The sequence below is a fragment of the Notechis scutatus genome, chromosome 4, assembly GCF_049901735.1.
Source record: "Notechis scutatus isolate UNSWTSFEM ecotype Mainland chromosome 4, rNotScu1.2, whole genome shotgun sequence".
NCBI classification, from domain to species: Eukaryota; Metazoa; Chordata; class Lepidosauria; order Squamata; family Elapidae; genus Notechis; species Notechis scutatus.
In genome coordinates, this window is record NC_142012.1 from 142,000,276 (window position 1) to 142,016,068 (window position 15,793).

The following is a 15,793-nucleotide window of genomic DNA, read 5'->3' on the forward strand; positions in this document are numbered from 1 at the left end:
TATGTCAGGCACAGCTTTAGAATCAAAAAATGTAACAAGGCAAGAATTCCTGTTGATGAGAAAAAAGACATCTCATAAAGATCGGTAAAACTTCACCAATGCAAATGCTTAGCTGCCAAATTGCAAAGGATGACATAACAACAAAGAGTCCAGATCTGATTCTTGATAGAAGAAAGAGTCCTTGTGGAATAGCCAGACTGAGTATCCCTACTTTAAAGTGATAGCAGAATAGGAATTGCTTCAGATTCTTTAATAAGGCAATTTTGGTCAGATGGAATTCCTTTGCTTCTATCCAAACTAAGGTAATCAGTAGAAACATAACTCTTATGAGTAGGGCTAAGTTAATTGTCTACAATAGGCATCTACCCAGTTGTGCAGCATATGAAAATTATGAAACTGCTACTAAGTCCTATCAATTGTTCTCCAAGATGAGGCACTTCCACCACCCTAAGACCATATGGTTGGAAGCATGTTAAAAAGATATTTACATCAGAGAAGGTCATAAAATGTATACAAAACGAAATGCTTGGATTATAGCTGCATTTTCTAGGATGAAAACTTCAGAGCTTACAGAAAACTTTTCCATTCACTCAATTTAAATGTAAATCATTGCTTTAGATTATATTGTCAAGATAGGCAGATAATCTCAGAAAAAAGTTTAAGGACATAAACATCCCACCTCATGCTGACCTTATGGACGGATACATAATCCAAGTAGTCATTTGAAATAGCACGTTATAAAAAAATGTTAAAGCATTATAATAGCAATGTTGACTCAAAGTACAGGTCAAAATGACTTAGGACAGCAAAATGTCTTGACCCAGGGACACTTATAAGGCGTATATGGTATAGTTTGAACTAAGCTCCCTTGTTTAGCTTGGAGACCATTGCAGTGATGGGGAATCCCAGCCTTTGAGATTTCCAGCAAAACATTGTCCTTCTAAAAGGGGAATATAAAAGCATAAAAATGGAGTTGCTGAATCAAACTAGCCATCAATCTAATCTATCTTGTGTTCACAGAATGAGCCAGATACACTCAGGAAGCTTGTGAATAAGAAAGAGGTCAATACCTTTCTCCCACTGTTGCTACCCATATCTAAGGCATGTGACATTGCAACTGCAGCTCTGGCAGGGTATTAACAAACTAAGGCATCTCAGCTGATATCTTATTCAATCTCCCAGGACAGATGAGCAAATGGACCTAGTCTTCAAACCAGATTCAGTTCATCACTCTTTACCTATATTTAAGTCAACCCAGTTGTCAAATAGGACATCATAGCAAACTATGGAATTGGTCCAAATGGAAAGGGAGAGAACTGGAACATTTGAGTTCATTTACAAAAATCAGCCAAGTGTAAGTAATCAGTTACAGATGTGAGCCACTTAAAGAGGAATATATTAAAGAATGAAATTATAGAAAATTTCATTTAACACAAAATATTTCATTGCTTGTTTTATTAAATTAGGCATTTATTTCAAAACATAACCATAATATGCTTTGTGGCTAGTTCATTGCTTTTTATATATCTGGAAATTCCAAAGACAGTATAAAGTACATATCAAATTCCTACTCACAATCACGAATGCCACCATTCAATCTTTTGTATACATAACAAGTTAATAATCACCCATAATCAATGATTATTTGAGAGTAAGTGAAAAGTAAATATAAAATACAATTGCATGATTATGTGAGGCAATCACTATGTTTGCTCAATCCTTATTTCCGCAAGTGCTGATTTTTTGAGGTGTTTTTTATCAGTTTTCAATGCTGCAACATGCTCTGCTCAATTTCACTGTAATATACTATCCTTTGATTTAATGAAATTCCATGGGAAATATTAAATATTAATCTTATTTCATGTAATTCCATGGTGCCATTAATTTCATTCCTAATGTCCTCTGTAACATTTCCTTATTGCTCCTCGCTGCACCTATCCTGACCACAGAGCATGCCATTATTTCTTCCAGTTGACCAAGGAGAACTGCAAAAAAATGGCAGGCAGCCTCCTCTCATCTGCCTCCGGCCTCCTGATGCACATTCTCTCATCATCAAGTTTGCTTTTTGCAGGAAAGGAAACAAAAAGCACGGAGAAGCAACAAAACCACCATTTACAGTGATGCAGAAGAACAGGGTGAAGGCAATAAAGAGTCACTATTTTAGGAAGAGGATGGGAACTCTGAGAAGGCAGATTTTTATAGGATGAGGCAGATTTTTTGCCAGTAGAAAACTGTTTATCCTGCATCTCAAGAACACTAAAAATTATCTTCATATTAACATTAAGATATGTAGGAGAAGAACTGACAGGCTGGGGGGAGAAGTTAAAAGAGGCATCAGAGAACTAAGTCCAATGCCCCTTGAATGTCATTGATTCTTATCTTTCTCAAACCAGGTGCTAACCATTAGTTTGAGAAGATTCCTGTGCATAGGCTTTAGCAATAAATCGGTAATTTGGAACTTCTGCATTTGGACCTGATTTTTCATGCCTGACAAGACAAGACCTATGCAAATCCTTCAGCATGAAGATGCTACTATCTATTCAGTGCAGCCTTGTAAGTGGAAATGGTCTTAGTTATCATTACTCCATTCCCTTGTTGCAGTTTCTCATTCTGAATGGCCACATGATGATTTTGTGAATTGCCTGAACTAGGTGATGATGTCATAAGCTCATCCCTTTATTTATTAGAGAATATTTTGTTACATTGAAGAGAGATAGATGATTTCCCACAAAATTGGTCATGATCCCCCAAGTCATCATTCTGGTGGAAACCAAAAATGTTAGTCATTATGTTTTTCCCATGCTAGGCAGATTCAGTTTTTTGAAATTTCTTCCAAATCCAGACATCACTATTTCAAATCCACATGTCAAGGTGCTTTGGATTCTCTATAACCGATCAGGATCAAATCACTGTTGTTTTCGGAACTCTAAATTGGGATCCTGAACTGCATCAGGTGATTTTTGCATATATATCCTATATTAAGATCAGGCAAATACTATGGACATAATTTACTTAGACTTCAGTACGGCATTTGACAAAGTAGATTGCAACCTACCCCTTAGTAATATAGAAAAACCTAGGGTAGAGAGCATCACCACTGGATAGATCTGCAGTGGTCTGAGCAACTCAGCATGTAGTCCTCAGTGGAACTACATTTAAATGGAGGGAAGCATCAAAATTCTATCTTAGGCCCTGTATTTTTCAACATCTTCATAAATGATTTACATAAGGGGAGAGATTTGCAAACACCAAGCTGGGGGGGAATAGTGATGGTACTGCTTTATACTGTAGTAGTGATGCCACACTTGAAATAATGCATCCAGTTCTGGTCAGTACAATGCCTTTCTGAGACCCTAGAAAGAGTGTTGAGAGCAACAAAGATAATAAAGGGTCTGAAGGCTAAATTGTACGATGAACAGTTAAGATAACTTGGTATGTTTAGCCTAATGAAGAGAAGGTTTAGGGAAGACCCGATAGCAGAAGGGCTACCACAGGGAAGAGAGGGTCAGTATTCTCCATAGCACCTGAGAAGAGGATGAGAAGCAATGAGTGGAAGCCAGTCAGAGGGAGATCCAATCTGGAAATAAGAAGGAATTTCCTGACAATGAGAATGATTGATTAACAGAAGAGCTTGTGGGTGCTCCATCACTGTTGGTTTTCAAGAAAAGGCTGGACAACTATGTGGCCATGATAGTATAAGGAATTCTGCTATAGGCTGGGTGTTGGACTAGAAGACCTCCAAGGTTTCTTTCAGTCCTATGTTCCTGTAGAAATATATTTTGTCAGCAAATGTATAACTTTAATACTCTGAATTTGTTTTCTTATTCTATCAAGAAAAATACAAGAGAAAACATGCAGCATCATTCTGTTACTCCTGAGTAAATATCAGACTCACACAAAGCACGACAAGACTAAATAAGTTGTTTTGCTGTACATAAGAAATAGTTATAGGTAGAAAATCTATCTTCTGTGGAACATAATTATTAAACTTAATAGAAAATGTGCAGGGTGGGGGGGAAGAGAAAATAGGCCCCAGGATTTAAATTTGAAGCCTTTTTGCTCTCACTCATTTGAGTCAGTGTACATTCAGCTATTCTTTTCCTGGCCTTCAAAACCAAACTCTTCCATGTTTATATAACAATTTTGCCTGACTTGAGAATCATTGCCTCCTGCCTCAGGATGGATTAGATTGTGTTGTTAATTATTAAGAATTATCCTAAAGAAGCTATGCTTAATTGCCTGTGATATAAATTCCTGGCAAATCAGATATGATTATTGTGGGTTTTCCCCCCTATTGTTAATGTAAAATAGCAGTGTTAATGAAATCATTTAGCGTGCAAAAGAAATGGCATAGCCCAAAATCTTGGCTTCTGCAATCACTGCATTTTTCAGCTAAACACAAACTATAAGGCAAAAGTTATATTTGGAGATATGCTGTTGTATCTCCAGATGTGGTTTAGGTCAGCCTTCTAATTTAGCATGTCACTAGATTTTGGAGAAACTAAGGTATAACATATAGGATGGTGGGGAAGGCTGGTTTAAAATAATGCATAAGTAGGCCTGCTGAGTCTAACAGACTTTCTAAATAAAAGTACATGAAAGAAAGTTTTTTTGTTGATATTTTTAGCATACAGTGCAAGCCTTCATTCATTCTGAGCCTTGTTTCCTGTTCTTGCAGATTCAGTCTATTTGCTGGTTTTCTGTTCTAGTTACATTATATGCTCCTTTTTCCATTTTTTTATATGTCAGTTTTGTCCCTCAGTTTGCCAGTTTTTTGTGCAATCATGGTGGTCTAATATATAGTGTCTCTTGTTTTTCTTTCTCTGCAGTGTTGTTTTTGTTTGGGCATTTATTATCTAATTTTTCAGAATTTCCCAAGCATCCCGAACTGTTACTTCCTCTAGGATTTCCATCCGTGGAATCCTTCCTATTCTCTCTCTTAAATTTGTTGAAGTCAGCTTTGTTAAAATCTAAAACACTAATCTGACTTTCTTCAGTTAACCAGAACATGGATTTTAGTGAATTCTAGTGTGACATGGTCATTCTCTCTCAAAGTTCTTACAACGCCCACTCCTGCAGTTCATCCCTATTAGTAAAAATTAAGCCTAGTAGAGGCTCACCCTCTTGTTCCCTCCTCCATAATTTGAAGAATAAAATTGTCTGCTAGGCATATCATGAACCTGTTCAATCTCCCACTCGCTGCAGAATTTGTTTTCCAATTGATGTCTGGATAGTTAAAATCCCTTGTTCCTACAGTAGTGTGTTTCCTGCACACCGTGGCTTAATCGTTTTGCAAAAAGTTCATCTACTTCCTTTGCTTGATTGGGTGGCCCACACATCTATTGCAATATCATTTCTTTTCCTCCAAATATTCACATATTCTCTGCATTTTCATCATTAGCCCAGTTAAAACATTAGACAACTTGATTTCAGGAATCTGAGCAGTGTAGAATTAATGCCTGCACGGTTCTATTATTCTTGACCATTCCTGCTGAAACTACATGTTTGTACAAGACCTGAATGCAACCAAGGCAATGCATCCCTTCTACTTTGCATGATATATCAAGATGACCTTTAAACAACAATTGGGAGAGGTAGTCAGCACTTCCAGAAAATCAGCTTTTGGAGAAAAGCCTTAGATCTACCAGAAAGTCAACTTTTTTTTAACCTGTCAGGAGTGTGCGGACCTAAGAAATTTCTATGTCTTTATAAAAGTTTCATGTTTTGTCTGTGCACTATTTATTGATTACCTATATCCCTCTAGTATGGAATCAATTATAATTAAAATATATAAAAATATATAACCTTGATGTGTATGTGTGCTTATGCATTCACATATACATGACAATACACACATGTGTGTATATAACATTACAGTATACAGCATACAGTTTCTAGGCTGGTTACAGAATAAAAACAACATGAAACAGAATTCTTGCCAATAAAAGTTAAGCAAGCATTCTCTCTGTTATGCTTCTGCCAGCAGGCAAAAGAGTTTTCATTCGGTCTACCTTATTGATTTGTTTTTGAATTAGGCTTTAAAATGACGGGAGTTATTACTTCTTACTCTTGAAGAAGTTGAAGATTTTAATTATCAGGGTTTTAATGTTTTAATTCTAGCTTATGTTATCTGTATGTAATCTTATGTTAATTAGCTACACTTATTCCTATGCAACACTTTATGTACTTGCTAACAACCAGCATTCCACCAAATTCAGTCCTTAATTGCTTACTCTCATGGAAGCCAATATGGAATTAGTGTCTTAGTGAGCCCAATTGAGCTTGCTTAGCTCCATTGCTAAGCTTCATTGCTAAGCAAGTCAGTTGTTAAGTGAGGTTTGCCCCATTTTATGACCTTTCTTGCTACAGCTGTTAAGTGAATCATCACAGATGCTAAGTTAGAAACATGGCTGTTAAATAATTCTGGCTTCCCCATTGACTTCGCTTATCAGAAGGCTGCAAAAGGTGATCACATGAATCCAGGACACTGCAATCATCATGAATACATGCTACTTTTATGTGACCCTAGGAATGCTGCAACAGTCAAGTGTGAAAAAGATCATAAATTTTTTTCAGTGCCATCGTAATTTCATTAAACAAATGGTTGTAAGTTGGGGACTACCTGTAACATATTTCTAGCTATATAGGAAATCTACAGAAAATTTAGCATCTTCTCAGAACAGTGCCTTTAGCGTAATAAGTGAACAGTTCAGAAGTAGACAGTACATTGCATCTAGTATCTGGTAATGTAATGAAATGTGTTATGCTTAACTATATATTTATAGCATGCTACAATGTTACAACATACTCATGACACAAGACAGGCCTTGTATTTTCTGATATGCATGTCAAGAATAGAAATAGACAGTGGATATCAGACTTGTAAATAGCCATTCATCTATTTCACAATTATAAATAAGAACAGCTTCCAAGACTACGTTAATTTCCTGTCTTTTTTAGTCATCTCTATAAATTTGCTAGTATACTCTATGCATCATCTAACATATGAGTAAAATAGGTGAGCATTTTTCAGCTTCTTTGTGATGCTGCACATACATACAGACTTTTTGTTCAGCATCTAGTTCAGTGGTGGCTAACCTTTTGGGGCTCCTGTGCTAAAAATCATGTGCGCGCTTCTGCGCCAGCACCCAGAAGGCAATGTGCGCACCCCCATGCCCCCTGCGCATGCGTGCACAATCTCCCTCACCACCACCCCTTACCTGCATTGCGCTTCCCAGCTGATTTTCGGGCCATTTGAGGCCTTTTTCAGCCTCCCAGAGGCTTGAGGAAAACTTCTGCAGGCTTTGCAAGCCGAAAAATGGGCCCGTTTCGTCACTTCCGGTATTTCCAGAAATACAGGAAGTGACAAAATGGGCCTATTTTTCAGCCTGCATAGGCTTTCCTCAAGCCTCTGGGAGGCTGAAAAAGGCCTAAACAGGCCAAAAATCAGCTGTGAGGCACACACATGCACAGTGAGGTAAGTTTGCCTGCGGCTCGCGTGCCAGCACAAATGGCTTTGTGTGCCACCTGTGGCACGCGTGCCATAGGTTCGCCATCATGGATCTAATTAATTGCTTTTGTTTCTCAAAAAAGCAAGTTACTGATTCTTACAACTTTGAAAAAATAGCTATGTCTGTCTATTTAGCTGTGACGTATTTCAAGGAAGCAACTTGAGGAAACAGATAGAATTTCCTGTAATCTTAGCTTAATCTTGTAAATTATCCTCTCTTTTATTGACCTGCAAAAGCTGACCAAATGAATGTAAAACTAGTTTATTTGCATATAGGTTAGATATCAGAATTCAGATCTCCTTAATATGTTTTGGTTCACCCTGGTATAAAAGACATATATATCTTGAAGAATTGCCAGTCTTGTTTGACATTTTCGAATGTGACTTTCTTGCAAACAATTGGTGGATCTGCATTGCAGACTGAAGCGTGAAGTTATTGGAACTCCCACATTCTATAGAAGCTGAGCTTCATTGCATGTAAATTTCTGATTTTAACGCTACACACATTTTTCCTCAGCTCTGGGACTGCATTCTTAGGGGGAGGAGCAACATGGCATGCAAGTTGCTGAGCCTTGTATGTCAGCTACTAACATTACTATTGTAGAATCGTGGAAATTGCCTGTGTTGCTGGCTTAAGGAGAAACCATCTGGCAAATTCAGAAGGAGGGACAGTTCCTGTGGTGGTAGTGCAGCAGACCAATGATACAGCTTAAGACAGAAGCCTACAAATTCTTGTGTAATCTGTTTTAGAGCAAAAAAACAAAATTAAAAAAATGGTATATAATTATTTAAATCAATAAAGATATGGGACAATTCTACCCAAGTGTACTTTCTTGTTGCTGATCATAGAATACGAGCAAAGGTGTTAGTAAGATACTCTACAGATGTAGAAAGGAATGTGTGTGTGGTGGTGGTAGGCATAAGGTTTCTACCTCACATAAGGACTGTCACATATTCCTCAAGACACCATAGCTTCTTGCTTGAATTTGCTTAAATGAAACAGACTGGTGACAGCTGAATTTTAAATTTTTTTTTTAGCTGATTGGCTTGAGCTAATAGAAATATAAAAAGACAACGGGGAAGCCAGATTCACTTAAGAACCTATGTTACTAACCTAACAACTGCAGTGATTCACTTAACAATTGTGGCAAGAACGGTTGTAAAATGGGGTAAAATTCACTTAACTGTCTCGCTTAGCAATAAAAAATTTGGGCTCAATTGTGGTCATAAGTTGAGGACTACCTGTACTGTGCAAACAGGTAAGCTTTAACTAAGTACTTATAAGCTGTTCTTTTAGATTTTAATGGAGCTTGGCTCCACAGCTTACATTATTTTTTTCTACACCTGTGTATACATTTTTATCCTATTTACACAGGATAATTCATTTCATTTGGAGGAATTATTCTACAAATACATTAATATGGGGGACAGCAACATGGCACCCACAATCCCCCATATCAAATATTCAAGGAATATGATTTAAAAATACCCCCAAATCTTGAAAAATGACAAATTTCTCAACTTTCTCATTAATCATAAATTTGCTGAGTCCTACAATAATGAATGAATCTAGTTTTTTAATGTGCCACAAGTTTTTGTTTATATTTAGAAAATCAGCCAGCATGCTCTGAAGTAGAACTAAAATGTTTTTAAATGATTTTAGTATTTTTAATTGTAAAATGTTTTTTTCTTTTTGAATTGTAAGCTAAACAGAGTCATTGACTGAGATAGGCAGCTACAGAAAACATAAAAACAAATTCCTGATGGACATTGGATACATCTATACAGTTTTCCTGATGCCAGAATCAAAATGGATTGCCATTCTCATATTCTAGGATGCTTTTTTGAATTTTAGCCTGAAGTTTTGGAATTTTTTCCCCCTTTGAAAATAGATCATTTACAATTTGGAGCCCAAATCTCACTTCTGCTTTATATTCTATTCTCATCTCTTAGACGTTTTTTTCTATCCTGGAATAGGTGAGTATGAGTTGGATTTTTAAAATCAGAGCCATCTGTTTCCTTGAATTTAGACTGCTATTATTTTATTTCTCCCAATTGTCTCATTGGCTACAGAAAGCTTTGGAGCAGGAACATTCACTATCATTGCACAAGAGTTCCTACAACTTTTCCCTCATGTTGTCAGAGGTCCAAAAAAGGTGGGACTCCCTGGTCTACCATAACTATAAGGTCTTTGGTAATTGTGTTTTTATTTATTTAAAATAAATAAAAGATGGTGACTTGTGATCTTTTTATTGAGAAAATATGCATATTTTAAAAGGCCAAATATGTTCCACATTACCACACACTTTTTCCTAAACTTTTTTATACCTCTAAATTTCTCTAGCACTATTCCCCATCCCCCAAAAAGCAGTTGGCTGCCATTTTGAATTTAAAATCTTATTGAAAATGTGGCATACACCTTAAAATGTTATTCAAGTGAGTTAAAAGAAAAGACTACAGATTCACCCAATCTAATAGAAAACAGAAAATCCTAGATCTATATTATATCCTTTTGTACCATTAGAGGCCCATTCAAACAACTTTAGAAAACAACTTCAATAGATTGCCAGCTTTGATATAGCAGGATATAGATACTTTGGCATTTAGTAGTATACAAGTCAATTTGTGACTTCAGCTACATTTTTTAGAGCCAGCATATGAGTGCCTAATTACAGAGTAATTCTATGTTACCAGAAAAAAGGGAAAGATGGAGAGACAGGAAAATTTAATGGCAAAGCAAAAATCACATTTTCTCATGGCAAGAAATCTACCCCAGCAGTGTTTCTCAATCTGAGCAATTTTAAGATGTGTGAACTTCAATTCCTAGAATTCTGCCAGCTAGGAAAATATTGTTTTAGGGGAATATTGAAAAAGCACTAGAGCAGGGCTGTGAAACTTGCGGGCCGCGGGCCAACTGCATCACGCACTGACCACACCCATGCCCGGTTTAGTGAAGGGGGAAAATGTCACGATACACCATGTGATGATAGCGTGGCGACGTGAGTTTGACAACCCTGCTCTAGGGACAATTGTTCTACTACATGCATTGCACCCTAAGACCATTTGCTTATTTGCTAAATAAGGAGTAAATTTGACTACACCATATTATCAAGAGAAGGAGAAAGAGCCCTTCACTGGATGTACCATACATACAGGTAATCTTCAAGTTATGAACTTAGTCTGGAATTTCAGTCACTAAATGATGCAGTCATTAAGCAAGCCATCCCATGAACGGATCTGATTTTATAACCATTTTTACACCACAGTCATTAACAGAATCACATGGTTGTTAAGAGAATCTAGCATCCCTAATTTACTTTGCTTGCTTGGGAAGATCACAAATTCCAATCATGTGACCACCAAATGCTGCAACTGTCATAAACAAAAGTCAGGCGCTAACCACCCAAATTGCAACAACATGATTGCAGAGGTGATGCAAAAGTCTAAGTTTGGGGATGAGTCGTAAGTCACTTTTTCTGAGGCTGTTGTAACTTTGAACTGTTTAATTAAACAAATAGTTGCAAGTCAAGGACTACCTGTAGACACCCAATCCATTGGGAGTACTTTGATTTGGATTCCTGCATTGAGAAGAGGTCGGATTCCATGTCTTTTTTCCCATTTAGTCTTTTTTAAGCTTTCTAGTTCCCTTTCACAATATACATCCTACTGATGCTCTCAGTAAAATGGGTCCAGATGTATCTGAATGTATAAAGCAACTTACAGATCTTTACAAGCTGGGAAAACAAAACATTGCCCAACAAAAAATTGTTTTTCTTCCTCCTTCCCCAGGGCAATGGCTTTGCTAAAGTTCCTTTCGATGTAAGGGGCCCCAAAGGTTGACTTTGACCATTTCTCTAGTTTCTTCAGAGAAACAAACATATTTTAGAATTCATCCTTATCCACAAATGCCACTATTCTATTTTCCGAATAATTCTAACTGTCACTTCATACACATTCATTTATTATTATTTATTATTTCTTCCATCTTCTGGACTCCTTGTTTGAGGACATGACTAAATTCTACCATGGAAAATAGTTCTAAATTAGTTACAAACTAAATCCAACCATAAACAATAGTTCTTTTATTGACGTTTGCTAACATTATTAAATGCCTGTGTATTGGGGAGGCAGTTCTTAATTAGCCCTCACCTTACACTCATCAAATTTTAGCTCCAGAACCAATTTTCCCTGACACAACTCCCTCCAAGCATGCATCATGTAGCAACATCTTGTTCCAATCCTCTGACTTTTGAGGTAGCTAGGACAGGAAAAAGCAGGAAACAAAATGCATTGTAGGCATTTCTGAAGGACCATATAAAGAGTTGCAGTGGGCCAATTGTGTCATTGCTGACACCATCCAAGTCTCCTGGCTTGACTGAGAATAGCATGTATTTGCAAAACTATCCTTTTCTGGTTCTCACAAAACTCCCCTTTTCTGGTTCTCACAAAACTCCAAAGACACCTAGATATGTTTACACACTGAGCCATAAGAAAATTTGGCTTTGACTTAGAAAAATCCATATAAACCATTCCAATGTAATTTGAAAGATATGGCTTAGAATGAAATATGAATCAGGCCACTAACTTTGATTCTGACTTGGAGAAATAAAAAAATGCCACTGTGTTTTATAAACATGTATTGCTTTATGTCTCATTAATAAAATATGCTCAAAAGAAACCAAGCCTTAATATTAAATGTGTGGATATAGACATTTTAATTTTAATTTAGAAAATGAAATATGATGTTCCAGAATATATAGTTTGATCAACCATCTTTTCACAAACATCACAACACATTAAAAATAGGCAGCATCTTGAAGGTGATAGTTATAAACTATTTTTGTTTATTTCTGGTAGACAGATAGTAAGGACGACAATGGAGAATTTCTGGCAGAGGTGAAATGCTCCCATCAGTTTTGCATATTTAATCCCCACCATTACAAGGAATAAAGTAAATTTGTGTAAGGCTTGGAAGAATGAGTAATGTAATACATCTTAGAATGTAAACGTAAAACCAGAGGAAATCCAGGTTCAAATCCTCATTCAGCCATACAGCTCACTTGGAACCTCATAGTAACTTGTATCTTAGGCTAGCTAACAGGCTACTATCTGGATACTAAAGATGGGTAGCGTGGTCTGGTGGACTGAAAAGTCAGTGTAAACAGTGAACTGGAATGCTTCTGTTCAAGTCTCTCCCAACCAGGGACCTGATGGAGATTGTGGTCAGTTACTTTATCATAATTGAAACCTCTCTCATAGGTTAATGTTGAGAGGATAAAATGAAAGATGTTATGAATACAATTTTGTACACTAACCTTTGAAAGGCAAAATACACATAGGCTGTGTTCGATAATAACTTTGTAACTGAATTAACCCATTTTTGTTTGATGTAGTGAACAGTTAACTAATCCAACAGCCTGAATTCACACAATGCATTAATCCTAAAAATACCTAACAAAATCTAAAACTTTTCAAGCTTTGATAATTTGTGCAAATGCAGAGATCAAATCTTTAGCTGATATGGTTATGCGAACCCAACAATGGAGTGAAAAAGTTCCTCTGAGCATATACAAAATCTTTCTTTATAGTGAGCCACATTATGCCGTCCAAAATGGGTTTTGCAAGACATTCCTTGAAATGTCTGTACAATTTATTAGACGCAATAAAGGTGCCTAACACCACTGTTCTGTTCGATATGAAAAGAAGAGTTACAAGTACACTCCAACACAATTCAAAATAGGATGGGATTCTCTGAACTTCCTTGGCAAAGCACTTTCATCAAAGAGAAAGTTGATCTTTGCTTAATTTCAGGAACAGTCTCTGAACTGTTCTTGGGAAATATTTCAGTGGTTTTGATCCAATCTTCCAAATCTGGTCTACAGTCCCAGGATTGTCTTGTGGTCTCCCATCCAAATACTAAAGAGGGCAGATCCTACTTAGTTTTTCCAGATCAGGCAAGTTTTTCTGGAGACTACCACTTATCCAACTTTCAGCAGGAAAGTTTTTGCAATGAAAGGAAATGGCCTCCTTTCAAATGAGAGGGCACGGCACCTCTGCTGCTTTGCTTTCCAAGTTTGCATGCCAACTAGGCCTACCTGGAGTCGCCTCCGGGCCTCTTTCCCTTTCCCAGACTCAATAATTACTCTCAACCTTTTGTTATTCACCGATCGGCAGGTTAGCACCTGGCCCTCCCCTCCACCGTACACCTTTACTTACTTGAGGAAGTATCTCTGACCCGTGTGCGTGAGCGCCATCTCCCAGCCGGGAGGAAGCGGCAGCTCATCCGTCACGTCGTAGGACTGCTGGCGAAGGTGGGCATGCTGTTGAGCCGGAGTCGGGGTGGCTCCCGCCCCGGTGCCCAGCTGCAGGGAAGCTGGCGAAGAGTGAGAGCGGACGTGGTGGACCCCGACGGCAGCGCTGCTCAGCCGGGGTGGGTGGCTGCCCGAGTCGGTGCTCGATTGGCGGGAATGTGATCCCGAATCGGGCTCCTGAAAAAAAGATTCGGGCAGGATCTTTTTTCTCCACGAACTGGGCATGACCGAGTTGAAGAGAGCTTCTAAGTCAGTGTCCAGATCCTGGGTGACATGGATCACTTGCTGTCCCGGCGGGGGAGGGACGGCAGCGGGATTCATTTTTCCTACCTCGAGCCAGAAAAGTTTGCCGCGGGACCTCGCAAAGAGGGAGAGGGGCAGGGGGCTAGAAGCAGGAATCAATCAGAGCCGGCAGGCCAGGATTTCTCCTTTGAAAGTTGCCTTGCAGAACTTCCAGCCTCCTTTGCTCCGACCGACCAGGACAAGATTCCCGGGAGCTAGAATCGGTCTGCGGCGAATTAAGCAAAGTTTCCTCGACCTTTCTCCCCCACACCCCCCTCCACCCCTTCGTTTGCGAAAAGGCCTCAAGGCAGAAAATCCAAGGCGGTTATCCCCTCCCTCCCCAAAGTGTATCTTTATCTCGCAGAATCTCCCCAAACGGTTGAAGCAAATCCAAGTCAAGGCCCGGAGGAAAGTTATGCAACTCCCCTCCCCCCAGAACTTCGGAGATCTGCTACAACTCCCCCTAAGAAAACAGCTCCTTTAAAGGACTAAGGAGAGAGAGAGAGAGAGAGCGCTTCTCCCGCGGCTGTCACGAAAGGCAGGCAGGAATTCCAAAAAGGGCCTGGGACTCGAAGCCAGGGGGATCCCGCCGGGAGGGCCGGTCCGACTTACAACCCTGAGAAGCGAACGGTCGGGTTTAGGACGCCCCCCCTGAAATCTCAGCCGCGCTCTGTTCCAGGCCTGGCGTCCTCTTCGTCCCCTTCGCGGGTGCAGTGGGCGGCCCGGCTCAGTCACTTTCTACTATTATTTCTCTGTCTTAAAAGAAGCGACTTTTGCGGGACGGAGGGTAGTCGGTCCCCTTTCTTTCTTTCTTTCTTTCTTTCTTTCTTTTTCTTTCTTTCTTTCGTTTTACATACCCATCCTGTAGATCTTGAAGGGCTGAGTGCTTCCACAGTGGCGCCGCCGCCGCCACGATCGACTATACTAAACAAACTTACCCAAAACTCTCAGTTAGGGCGGCGCAGAAAGTTTGGCAGCTGCATTATTCATGAGCTCAGCGTCTGGGACCAGTCCGATTACACGGTACACCCACTTGCCAGCTCTCCCTCCCACAGCTTGTTTTAGAGAGCCGGACCCTGTTGGTTTTTTTCGACTGGGAAACAGGAGCTTCCTGGGGATGGGCTGAGGGAGTTTACGGGAATCTCGGACGGAAATCAAGGAGGGTTCTGACGAACAAATCAGGCAAAACGCGTGCCACGGCTTCCTCCAGCTGCTCCTTTTGGAGCTTCAGCTAAGAAGTAATCCAGAGCCAGGATGCAACGGATTTAGGACCGAGACAGCCAACTGTCTACATAGTCCACTGGCTCTTCTGGATGCCAAATCCGTTTTTATACTTCATTGTTTTCAACTGGGGGAAAAAAACTTGATTGTATTGCACTGCCAAGCTGTAAGGCAACAAACATTCCCAGGCCCTAGTCCCACTATGTCCATTACACACCACAAATTTCCACTTTATCTGCATCTTGCTCCCAACTTGAGTGAAGTGGCATAGTGGTTACTGGGTTAGTATGATCCATGCATATTGAGTGGGCCCAAAATAAAGCTAACATAGCAGGTTCATGCCACGTATAAATACAAAGCAAACCAACCGTAATTAGCATAATGTGTGAATCCAGTCAAAGAAATATCCCTAGTGGATAGATTTAGTTTAGGAGTAAAAAATCTCAAATATTAAACGATGACTTCTGCT

At 39.1% G+C, this 15,793-nt stretch overlaps 1 protein-coding gene across 2 annotated transcripts in view; it reads right to left on the reverse strand.

The window, feature by feature from the left end:
* The window catches only part of WWTR1 (WW domain containing transcription regulator 1), a 92,002-nt gene extending 76,804 nt beyond the window's left edge, over positions 1–15,198 (reverse strand). Inside the window, exon 1 of one of the 2 annotated variants that reach the window (XM_026664909.2) lies at positions 13,727–15,198. In XM_026664909.2, coding sequence (XP_026520694.2) covers positions 13,727–14,142 — 416 coding nt within the window. In that variant the 5' untranslated portion in view covers positions 14,143–15,198. The remainder of the gene's footprint in view (positions 1–13,726) is intronic. The other variant, XM_087965139.1, reaches the window with a different exon arrangement.
* Positions 15,199–15,793: the final 595 nt, after the last annotated feature.